The sequence below is a fragment of the Capsicum annuum genome, unplaced genomic scaffold, assembly GCF_002878395.1.
Source record: "Capsicum annuum cultivar UCD-10X-F1 unplaced genomic scaffold, UCD10Xv1.1 ctg3212, whole genome shotgun sequence".
In the NCBI taxonomy this organism is placed as follows: domain Eukaryota; kingdom Viridiplantae; phylum Streptophyta; class Magnoliopsida; order Solanales; family Solanaceae; genus Capsicum; species Capsicum annuum.
Genome location: NW_025838806.1, coordinates 1,033 through 13,641, shown reverse-complemented (window position 1 = coordinate 13,641; position 12,609 = coordinate 1,033). Strand labels below are relative to the sequence as shown.

Sequence of the window (12,609 nt, the reverse complement as noted above, 5' to 3'; positions counted from 1 at the left end):
AAATCTGAGGAGTCACCAGAAAGATGCATGGTGCTATGCAACTCAGATATGAGACAATAGTTTGAAAAGATGCACGGTGCTATGCAAATCAGAGATGAGAAAATAGTCATCGAAAAGAAGTACGGTGTAAAGAAAAATAGATATGAAAAAAGTCACCGGACAGATGCATGGTGCTACGCAAAGATATGAGAAAATAGTCACTAGAAAGATACACAGTGAGTCAGTGACCCAACTTTTGCTAACATAATCATTGGCCAGACGGGCAACATGATTATAGCCGCCCGCCGACAACGGAAATTCTTTGATTCTTTACCAAAATCGTGGAAGCTTTGATACCATGTGAGAAAATATAAGAGAAAAATATTATTGAATTGTTGTAACTACATATTACATTGAGCCCCTATTTATAGACAATACATTTCAATCCTTTTCCTAATAGGACACTACATTACAATCTTTTTCCAAGTAGGATTTTATATGCTATTCCTATTCCTACTCATATTCTAACAGGTCTGAAAGTGTTGAAAGAGATGTTGCTTCAATTTAGAGATACCATCTTCATTATTGTCGGTGATAAAGATATCATCAACATAAACCACCAGATAAATACACAAATTTGGTTGACAATGTCGATAAAACACTGAATGATCAGCTCCACTACGAATCATGCCAAACTGCTGAATTACTGTGCTGAATTTTCCAAACCAAGCTCGAGGAGACTGTTTCAGACCATAGAGTGACCTGCGCAATCGACATACAAGGCTACTAGACTCCCCCGAAGCAACAAAACTAGGTGGTTGCTTCATATAGACTTCTTCCTCAAGATCACCATGCAGAAAAACATTCTTAATATCCAAATGATAAAGAGGCCAATGATGAATGACAACAATGGATAGGAAAAGACGGACAGATGATATTTTAGCCACTGGAAAAAAAGTGTCACTATAATCAAGCCTAAATATATGTGTGTATCCTTTGGCAACAAGGCGAGCCGTAAGCCGATAGACCTGACCGTCTGGACCAACTTTGACTACATAAACCCAACGGCAACCAACAGTAGATTTACCTGCATTACTTGCAGGAAGGGAAACAAGCTCCCAAGTACCACTTGCATGTAAAGTAGTCATCTCATCTATCATAGCCTGCTTCCATCCTGAATGAGCAAGTGCTTCACCAATAGTCTTAGGTATGGAAATAGATGACAAAGATGATACAAAGGCTTAATGGGGTGATGATAAACTATGATAACTCAAGAAAGTATAGTGTGGGTTAACATTACGAGTGGAATGCGTACTTTTTTGAAGTGCAATTGATTGGCTAGAAGAAGGCAAGTCCGCAGTAGGAGCAACGTCTGACGCATGACATGAATCATCTGCGACTGATGGTGGACGTGGACGACGATGATAAGTCAGAAGTGGTGGCACAGTAGCAGGAGACGTAGAAGTAACCGTTGATTCCTTAAAGGTTAGTTCGGTTAAGTCTGGAGATCTGGGTAAGACCAAGGATGGTGCGGGTAAGACTGGAGATACAGGTAAAATCTCAGAGGTATTAGGATGATTAGAAAATGTATAGTAAGGTCGAGATTAAAAAAAGTGACATCGGCGGACATAAAGTAGCGTCGAAGATCTGGTGAATAACAACGATGCCCTTTTTGAACTCGGGGGTAACCAAGGAAGACACACTTGAGAGCACAAGGGGCTAATTTATCTTTTTCAGGGGCTAAGTTATGGACAAAACATGTGCTCCCAAAGACACCAGGGGGATAGAGTTGAGATGTAAATGTGGAAACAATATAGAATAGGGAAGATGATGGCATTCTATTAAGATGTAAGGACTGCATCGCCCCAAAATTGCATCGGAACATGGGATTCAATGAGAAGAGTGCGAGCAGTCTCAGGAAGATGCCTATTTTTTCTTTTTGCTATACCATTTTGCTGAGGTGTTGATGAGTCATAAACTCTGAAACTGAGAGGATAAGTATTCTTGAATCTTATTTCTTGAGTTTGATTGGCTTAGTAGCTACCTGGGCAACCTTTGACTCTGAAGGGAGGTTCAAGGTATTGCACAAAAGGCATTGTCACTATGAAAAGTACGAATAGAAACACCAAATTGAGTTTGTATTTCAGCACAAAAACTTTTGAATATAGAAAATATCTCAAAACGATCTTCCATTAAGAAAACTCAAGTACATCTTGAAAAATCGTCATTAAAACTAACAAAATAACGAAAACCTAAAGGTGAACTGACTCTACTAGGACCCCAAACATCAGAGTGTACTAATGAGAAAATAGACTCTGAACGACCCTCAAAAACTACCTGGGAAATTAGCACGGGTGTGTTTCCCAAGTTAACACGACTCACAATCTATTGTGGATAAACTAGACAAACTAGGCACCATTTTTTGCAACTTGGATAGACTCGGATGTCCCAAACGTTTGTGAATTAGGTTTGGAGAGTCTGTAATGGAGCATGCTGTGAAGGAATTTGAAGAGGTAAGATGCTAAAGGCTTTGTGATTCATGTCCTGCGCCAATCGTCTGTCCCGTACTGCGGTCCTGCGTTAGAAAAGTGTCATCAAGAAAAGTTATGCTACAATTAAGGGCACGTGTCAAACGACTAACAGATGCAAGATTAAAAGGACAACCAGGGACATAAAGAACAGAGTCTAGAGTGACAAAAGATAGGGGTTTGGCTTGTCCAATTCCTTTTGGTTTTGTTCGGATCCCATTGGCTAAAGTAATAGCAGGAAGAGATTGTGAATAAACAATATCTGACAAAAGTGATTCGTTACCAGAAATAAGATCAGAGGCACCTGAGTCTACAACTCATGATCCAGGAGTACTAGACTGTGAAACACAAGCAAAAGGATTACCAGCAACAGGTTGGGCAACTGAGGCTACTTGTGGAGATGTTTGCTTACTTTTTCTATACTGGAGGAACTCCTCATAAGAGCATTATTGGATGGTCGATTAGGCTGTGAAGATGTCTGCTTACTTGCTCGATTCCGAAAGAACTCATTATATTCCTTTACAGCAGCAGGATCATAACTGGGTGGTGGACCATGCAAACTATGACATTTATCCTGAGTGTATCCAACTTTATGACAATAACTACACTTCGATCGAGATTTTCCAGAACGACCTTTTCCTCGCTGATTTTCCATAGGTTGATATGTTCGTTTTTCTATGGTTTGAGATGCAAGAATAGAAGTCAACAGTGGGTGATGAAACTACTTTGTGACTAGAAGGCACGACAAGACGAAGCAGACGAGAGAATAACTCATCAATTGTAGGAACCATAGGACTAGCTAAAATCTGATCACGTACAACATCATGGTCAGTAGAAAGTCCAGCAAGTGTAAGAACTAAAAACAACATCTATCTGTGCTCTTATTGATTTTCTACATCCGCAGTGACGGGCATCAATGTATCAAATTCTTCCATGACTGCTTGTACTTGTCCCAAGTAAGTAGACATATCGGATTCCTGTTTCTTCAAGTTGGTCATTCGAGCTATCATATCATAAAAACGAGATATGTCATTAGTGTATAAAGCGTCATTAGTGTATAAAGCACGAGCCTTTTCCTAAACTAAATCGCACGTCTGGAATGGACGAAACAAAGGCATCAACTTGGAATCAATAAATCGCCATAAGAAACTACATAATTGAGTGTCAACTTTCTCCCATTGCTCTTTAGCTTTCACATCTTCCGTGCTAGACTTTCCCTTTTTATCTACCACACTAGCCTTGTTTGTTAAATGATCTTGGGCACCTTGACCTTTGCACCACAACTCAACTGAGGAAGCCCAGGCTAAATAATTTGAACTTCCCATTAATGGTTCGGAAGTGATCGTAGGACTTGAACTTCCAATACCGGTAGTTTTGGGGCCAAAAACATCATACCCAAAAGACATTTTGGAAATTTTAACTTGAAAATACCAAGAAACAGAATCTGGAACTCTGGAAATTTGAACTTTCAGTTTTTTTTTTTAAGTCGTCGGAACCCTAATTCCGGCGACCGGAATCTTCAAAAGTCATTGGAATCTGAAAAACAAATAAGTGGCCGGATCGGAATAGAACGACGACCCCAACAAAAAAGGAACCACTCAAAAAATTCAACCGGAGAAGACTCATGCGCCGGCGCGTGATTGATCTTGCCTGATTTTCGACAGGCGCGTGGGGGCGCGTGAAGGGTTTTTTTCCGGTGGGTTGGGTTGGGTTTGTGTCGCCTTGGGTTGGGTTTGTGTCGCCTGAGCTTTCCGAACCTCTTGGTGGTGTTGTATTTTTCACACAACCCACAAAATGAAAAATGGCACAAATCAATCACCGGAATTAACGACGGTGACTAAGTTTTCTTTTCTGAAGTTTCTAACCAGCGCTCTGATACCATGTGAGAATTAATGGAGAAAATATTATTGAAAAATTGTGTGTCTACATAATTACACCGAGACCCTATTTATAGACACTATAGTATAATCCCTTTCCAAGTAGGATTTTGCATATACTAATTCCTATTTCTACTTATATTCTAACAGTAAAAAAACTAAGGTACACTCAAGGGCAAACAGATCATACCATGTTCATTTGACATTCTCTTGAGGGAATGACAACTATCCTGATAGTGTATTGTCGACGATATTATACTTACAGGAGATGACTTGTCCGAAATAGAGAATTTAAAGAAATAGTTGGCTTCGGAGTTTGAGATTAAAGATTTGGGCTGGTTGAAATATTTTCTTGGTATGGAAGTAGCGCGATCAAAAGAAGGCATTATGGTGTCGAAAAGATAGTATGTACTAGAACTTCTAAAAGAGACATAGATGAGTGGTTGTAATCCGACTGAAACACCTATTGATTTGAATATAAAATTCAGAAATAAAGAAGGAAATTCAGTTGACCAGTCAATATCAAAGACCAGTGGGGAAGTTGATCTGCTTGTCGCATACTCGACATGATATAGCTTTTTCTGTAAGCTTAGTCAGTCAATTTATGCACTCTCCAAAGGAAGAACACTGAGAATCGGTCTACAGGATCCTAAGTTATCTTAAAAGTTCTCTGGGAAAAGAATTGTTTTTCAGATGACGTCAGCATAGGGGGCGTTGAAAGCTTTACAGATGCAGACTGGACTGGACAGGTTCTACTACTTCTACTACTGACAGGAGGTCTACGGCTGGATATTGTACATTTATCTAGGGAAATCTTGTGACCCGAAGGAGTAAAAAGCTGAATATTGTAGCCCGCAGCAGTGCTTAAGCTGAATACCGATCTATGTCCCATTGAATTTGTGAAATGATTTGGCTCAAGAAGATGATGGAAGAACTCAAAAAACTGTTTGGTTTACCAATGAAGTTGTACCGTGACAATAAAACGGCCATAAGCATTGCTCATAATCCAGTTCAACACGATAGAACAAAACATGTTGAAGTGGATAGGCACTTCATAAAAGAGATGAATGAAGAAGAACTTGTGTGCATGCCTTTCGTCCCAACAAATCAGCAAATTGATGATATTTTCACAAAGGGTTTGTTTAAATCAAAATTTGAAATTCTTTCAAGCAAGTTAGGCATGACAAATATTTACATGCCAACTTAAGAGGAGTGTTGATTTGTGAATATTTAAGATTTGATTTTATAGGATCTTAATTGATCTGATAAAATCAGATCTGATTTGCTATAGATAGTTTAGGTAATTAGATCAAAAGAAGATCATATCTTAATTGTCATATCTTCTAGAATCAATCGATTCGATTTTGTGTGTGTTTGCTTTTCCTAAATTTGTAGCTGTCAGATGAATAAAATGTACACTTTTGGTACCTATCTTACATATTGTTATTCCATTCCTCTAAAATGAACATGGTTCTCAATTTTTTCTTTTGTTTCAACATCCCCTGCAAGGTCAAGAAAGCAATAACAAATCTAGTCTTCCTCGGTTTCACCAAGTTTCTTTGATTAGTGAATCTTCTCATCATATTCAACAATAACCGCCTTTGAACAATGTAAGAATGCACCTTAATTGCCTTAGTGAAAACAACTTGAAAGGGTTTTTCCTTGAAAATATCCCCGAACATCAAATTTACATAATGAGCTACACATGGAGTCCAGTTTATGTCAGGATCACTCCCATAGCATTTTTAGTTGTATTATTTGTAACCACTTGAACAACATTCTCTGGTTCAAACTTCTCTATAGTACTCTTAAACAAAGAAAACATTTTGATGGAATCAGTGGATGAGTCGCTCGCATTAATGGACTCAAGAAATAAGCTTACTTTCGGAGAATTTACCAACACATTAATGATCATTTTTTCGGTTCTTGTTGTCCACTTAACCATCATAATGTAGCATTTGAACTTGTTTTATTCTGCCCGATGTCCTTCACAATTTTTTGTCTCTACCACTTCTTTATTTAGATAAGGGACACTAACCTCATGATAAGTGGGTGGCTTCATCCACGGGCTATGGCCTCGACCAAGTCTCCAAAAGTATTGTAATTAACACAATTGAAGGGTATTCCTGCATCATACAACCATTGTGAAAAGGCAGCAACTGCACGATCCCTTAAAATTCCCTTGGCCATAGCCTGTAAATTCTAACCACTTTCCCCCGAATCATTTCCTGGCTTCAACGTAAAGTAACAATCTATTAGACCTTTTGTACCGGCTAATCCATAACTTGAAGAGATTGATGTATTTTGTGATTGTTTTTATGATTTTGAAGAAAGTGACAAATCATCAACTTGTCCTATTATTTCACCGTCGTCATCATCAAGATTAGTAACTTGTGGTGGAGATAACATTTGACATTTTAGGTCTTTTTTTCGTTTAACGTACTCTAATTTCTTTCCTCACAACATTCAAACACTTTTTACATTGCTGCACATCACTACAATTACCAATAAGATGTTTATGGCGAAAAGCTCTGCCATTAAACGTCAAACCATAAAAAACACATGTAACTTTGTCCGTATTGGTCTCATTTGCCGTTTTGCTTTCCAAGCCGGATCAAACATTTAGAATCGCAGTCAAGAAAGCATAAGAAACAAATCAAACAAAAGTTGCAACAAAAAGAAGGGAGAAAAAAACAGCAATAAATAGAGGGAAAAAAATGTGGAAAACAGAGAAAAAAAGGAAGAACACGGAGCATCATTAAAAAATAGAGCAAAAAAGTAAAGAAGAAGGAGGAAGAGAAGAAGTGAAAAAAAGAAAAAAGAAGAACAAAACAAAGCAACAAAACATAGAAGGAAGAAGAAAGAAGAAAGAAAAATTACCTTAACAAAGCAGCAGCAAGACAAAGCAGTAGTAGTGATGTCGCAACTTCAGTGAAGATGAAGAGAAGTCGCAACAGCTGCTTCAGTGATGTCGCTAACCCTAAAAAATCATACTAGTGATGTCGTGTCTCTTTCGAACTTTAAAAATTAACCCTACTTTTTTTTTTAAATTTAAAATAGTCCTACAAATAAAAACACTACGATGCGAGTGCATTGGCTTGCATTTTGCATCACAATGTATCACGCAATAGAGGGTTTTGTGCCCGATTACGTTAGATGGCCCAGCATCAATAACTCGAAGCGTCACAGCCTCACATCGGTGCATTATAAGTTGATGCGCTTGCATCCAAGAACATTGGGTGCTAAGGAGTTGAACATGCAAGTCAATACATCCGCTCCTCGTGCACCAAAGTGGAAGCTAGAGTTGAAGGGATCTCCAAACCTTTCACAAGGGATCCTTGGCACTTATTCGAACTGTAATAAAATTGAGAGAGAAAAGATTGTGTGGAGTGATGTGGGAGGGTTGTTACAACCTTATACTAACTTTTGTAACCTCTCTTCATTTTCTACTTGTTTCGATTCTTGTGCAGGTATCCCTGGAAACAAGTCTAGTGAGGCACCATGAGCAATTAAAAAATCATGTGGTGCTAGAAAGCTTCCCAAAAGGGCAAGTGTGCACCAATGTTGAAAAGCAAGGTGAATGCAATACTTCCTAAGATCTGCATGGTAACAAAGCTAAATCGTACACTTTTTCGAAAGTAGAAGATTCTTTTGGGCCTAGTAACCAATTGAGTGTAAGTGATGGCTTGTATATGTGTGATAAAGATTCTTTGCCTTGTGATGATCTTGATGGCCCCTTGTTGCATGATGATAATGTCATTGTTGTGAGTGGTCCAAACACTGTTGATCCTATAGATGACCAGATTGATTCTTTTAGTAAGGTCAATTTAAGTCCACCTAGTGTTAGCACTTATGACTTGAGTGAAAGTGTATTGTCATATGATATGGGTAGTCAAATACTAGTTGGGTCCAATTATGTTAATCATGTGCTAGATGTTTTTGAGCTCAACATGCTACCAACTAGTGTCAATAGTGAAGGTGATCAATTTGCTTGTAAAGATGGTCTACTAATTGAGGGGTGTGATGTTATAAATGAACCTCAATATAGTGATGGTAATGATATAGTTGGTCATGTATTTAGTCATGTAGAATCTTTACTTGGAGATGATGATTCCTTAGGTATTAATTCCATTTCTTATTCAATGATGACATGACTAATTTGAATGATGAACATAGTGGTGTAGCTTATAATGTTGGAAGTGTAGCCACTCTTGAAGGCTACTAATTGTTTGAAAATCCACTATGGATCAGACACTTTTCGATATCGTAAATCTCTTCTTGGAAGATGATAGTATGTAAAGGGTTGCAGTGGGTTGCCCCTCAACTCTGGAACCTGTTTCCATATGAACTCACACAACAAGAACTAGGAGTGATATAAGTTAAAAAGTGCAGGAATAAAGTAAATAGCGGACACAAGGATTTTACGTGGAAACTCCTTGCTCAAGGGAGAAAAAACCACGACTTGCCTTCGGGATTTCTAAGCTCCACTATATCTGTTAGAATAAGAATAGGAATAGCATATTGAATTCTACTTGAAAAGGGATTGTAATGTAGTGTCCTATTAGGAATATGATTAGAATGTAGTGTCTATAAATAGGGTCTCAATGTAATAATTTAGAGACACCAATTCAGTAATATGTTTCTCCATTATTTCTCACATGGTATCAAAGCCAGGTTAGAAATATCAGACAAGATAACTCAGTCACCGTGTGTCAATTCCGGTTACTGATTTGGGTCAATTTTTATTTTGTGGGTTGTGTGGAAAATACAACACCACCAAAAGGATCGGAAAGATCAGGCGAGAAAAACCCGACGAAAACCGCCAGAAAATTACCCTCCACGCGCCAGTCGGAATCCAGAAATTCCAGCGAAATTTGCGTCACGCGCCGGCGCGTGAGCGCATCTCCGGTCGATTTTTGAGTTGTTTCTTTTTCTGTTGGGGTCGCCAGTCTATTATGACTCGGACCACTTGCTCCATTCCAGATTCCGACAATTATTTTGAGATTTCGACCGCCGGAACCCTAATTCCGGCGACATCAGTTTTTTTCAGAGATTTTTTTTCCTTTTTTTGCAGAAATTCAAATCTGGTTCTTGGGATTTTCAAGTCAAATTCCCAAGATATCTTTTGGGCATGATATTTTTTTTGCTCCAAAAATATTGAAATTGGAAATTCAAGTCCTATGATTAAATCAAAATCAAACGTCACAGTTCATAAAGAATCGACGAGGGGAAGGTCGATTTGGAAGATCTCGTCCTAGGTGTAGTTATTGTAAAAGGCTTGGACATACTCGGGGCGTATGTTATTCTAGACCTAAGTGTAGTTATTGTAATAGGCTTGGACATACTCGTGGAATATGCTATTCCTATTCTTATTCTAACATTCCAATAAGACACTACATTCCAATCCTATTCCTAATAGGACACTACATTACAATCCCTTTTCAAGTAGAATTCAATATGCTATTCCTATTCTTATTCTAACACTCCGCTCAAGCTAGTGCATATAAGTCATATGTACCAAGCTTGTCACAAATGGAATTAATACGAGGACTGGTGAGGGACTTGGTGAAGATATCTGCAAGTTGATCACTTGACTTCACAATTTTTGTAACAATATCTCCCGAGAGTATCTTTTCTTTGACAAAGTGACAATCAATCTCTATGTGCTTGGTCCTCTCATGGAACACTGAATTAGATGCAATATTAAGGGTTGCCTTATTATCACATACAAGTTCCATCTTATCAGTTTCTTAAAATTTTAATTCTCTCAGCAATTGCTTGATACTCTGCTTCGGCACTAGATCGAGCAACCACACTCTGTTTCTTACTCTTCCAGGATACCAAATTACCTCTTACTAAAACATAATATCCAGATGCAGAACGTCTATCAGAGGGTGATCCTGCCCAATCAACATATGTATATCCAATGATATGCTCATGGCCTTGATCCTCAAAGAGTAGTCCTTTACCTAGAGATGACTTTATATATCGCAAAATCCGAACAACTGCATCCCAATGACTATCACAGGGGGAAGTCATAAACTGACTTACAACAACAACAACAACAAACCCAGTGTATTCCCACTTAGTGGGGTCTGGGGGGGGTAAGATGTACGCAGTCCATACCTCTACCTCTGATGAAGTGACTTACAACACTCACAGGAAAAGAGATGTCAGATGTCAGGTCTAGTCACTGTGAGATAGTTCAACTTTCCAACCAACCGCCTATACCTTCTAGGATCACTGAGTGGCTCTCCTGTGCTGGCAAAAGTTTAGCATTTGGATCCATAAGAGTGTCAATGGGTTGACATCCCATTATTCCTGTTTCCTCAAGAATGTCTGAAGCATACTTGCGTTAAGAAATAACAATACGTGAGCTGGATTGAGCAACCTCAATCCCTCGAAAGTATTTCAATCTGCCAAGGTTTTTAGTCTGAAAATGCTGAAAGAGATATTGCTTAAAGTTAATGATACCATCTTGATCATTGCATGTAATAACAATATCGTCAACATAAACCACCAAATAAATACACAGATTTGGTTCAGAATGGCGATAAAACACTGAATGATCAGCTCCACTACGAATCATGCCAAATCCTGAATAACTGTCCTAAACTTTCCGAACCAGGCTTGAGGGGATTGTTTCAAACCATAAAGTGACTTGCGCAATCGACATACAAGGCTACTGGACTCCCTTTGAGCAACAAAATCAGGTGGTTGCTCCATATAAACTTCTTCCTCAAGATCACCATGTAGAAAAACATTCTTAATGTCCAATTGATAAAGAGGCCAATGACGAACGACAGCCATAGAGAAAAAAAAAATGGATTGATGCTATTTTAGCCACGGGAGAAAGTGTCACTATAATCAAGCCCAAATATCTGTGTATATCCTTTGGCAACAAGGCGAGCCTTCAGCCGATCAACCTGACTATCTGGACCAACTTTGACTGTATAAACCCAACAATAACCAACAGTAGATTTACCTGCAGGAAGGAAAACAAACTCCTATGTAAAACAAACATCTCATCAATCATAGTCTGTTTTCATCCTGAATGGGAAAGTGCTTCATCTGTAGTCTTAGGAATGAAAATAGAGGACAAAGATGATACAAAAGTATAACGGGGTGATGACAAATGATGATAACTCAAGAAAGTATAATGTAGGTTAGCATTACAAGTGGATCTTATACCTTTTTGAAGTGCAACTGATTAACTAGGAAGAGGCAGGTCCACAGTAGGGGAAGCGTCAGGCGCAGGACATGAATCATCTGGTACTGATACTGGACGTGGGCGCCAGTGATAAGTCAAAAGTGGTGGCACTGTGGCTGGAGATGGAGAAGTAACCGTAGATTCAAAGATTGGTGTGGGTAGGAGTGAAGGTATGGGTAAATCCTCAGAGATATTAAGATGATCATAATATGTAAAGTAAGGTTGAGATTCAAAGAATGTGACATCAGTGGACATAAGGTAGCGACCCAGATCAGGTGAATAACATCGATACTCTTTTTGAACTCGAGAGTAACCAAGGAAGACACATTTGAGAGCACGAGAGGCTAATTTATCTTTTCCTGGGGCTAAGTTATGAACAAAACATGTGCTCCCAAAAACATGAGGGGGGTTAAAGTAGAGATGTGACTGAGGAAATAGTATAGAATGGGGAACCTTATTCTGGATCGAAGATGATGGCATTCTGTTAATGAGATGGCAAGATGTGAGGACCGCATCGCCCCAAAAACGCAGTGGAACATGGGATTCAATGAGAAGAGTGTGAGCAGTCTTAATGAGATGCCTATTTTTTCTTTCTGCTATACCGTTCTGCTGAGGGGTGTATGGAGATGATGTTTGGTGAATGATTCCTTGATGAGTCATAAACTCCTAAAACTGGGAGGATAAGTATTCTAAGGCATTATCACTATGAAAAGCACGAATAGAAACACCAAATTGATTTTGTATTTCGGCACAAAAACTTTTGAATGTAGAGAATAACTTGGAACGATCTTTCATTAAGTAAGCCCAAGTACATCTTGAAAAATCATCGATGAAAGTAACAAAGTAACGAAATCCTTACGGTGAACTGACTCTACTAGGACCCCAAATATCGGAATGAACTAAGGAGAAAATAGACTCTGAGCGACTCTCAATACTACGTGAAAATGTAGCGCGGGTGTGTTTCCCAAGTTGACACGACTCATAATCTAATGTGGATAGACTAGACAAACTAGGC

At 38.7% G+C, this 12,609-nt stretch overlaps 1 protein-coding gene across 3 annotated transcripts in view; it reads left to right on the top strand.

Moving 5' to 3' along the window:
* The window catches only part of LOC107847326 (probable pre-mRNA-splicing factor ATP-dependent RNA helicase DEAH4), a 67,657-nt gene extending 58,800 nt beyond the window's left edge, over window positions 1-8,857 (top strand). The window contains exon 17 of one of the 3 annotated variants that reach the window (XM_047403011.1): window positions 7,855-8,857. In XM_047403011.1, coding sequence (XP_047258967.1) covers window positions 7,855-7,980 — 126 coding nt within the window. In that variant the 3' untranslated portion in view covers window positions 7,981-8,857. The remainder of the gene's footprint in view (window positions 1-7,854) is intronic. The other 2 variants (XM_047403013.1, XM_047403012.1) reach the window with 2 other exon arrangements.
* Window positions 8,858-12,609: the final 3,752 nt, after the last annotated feature.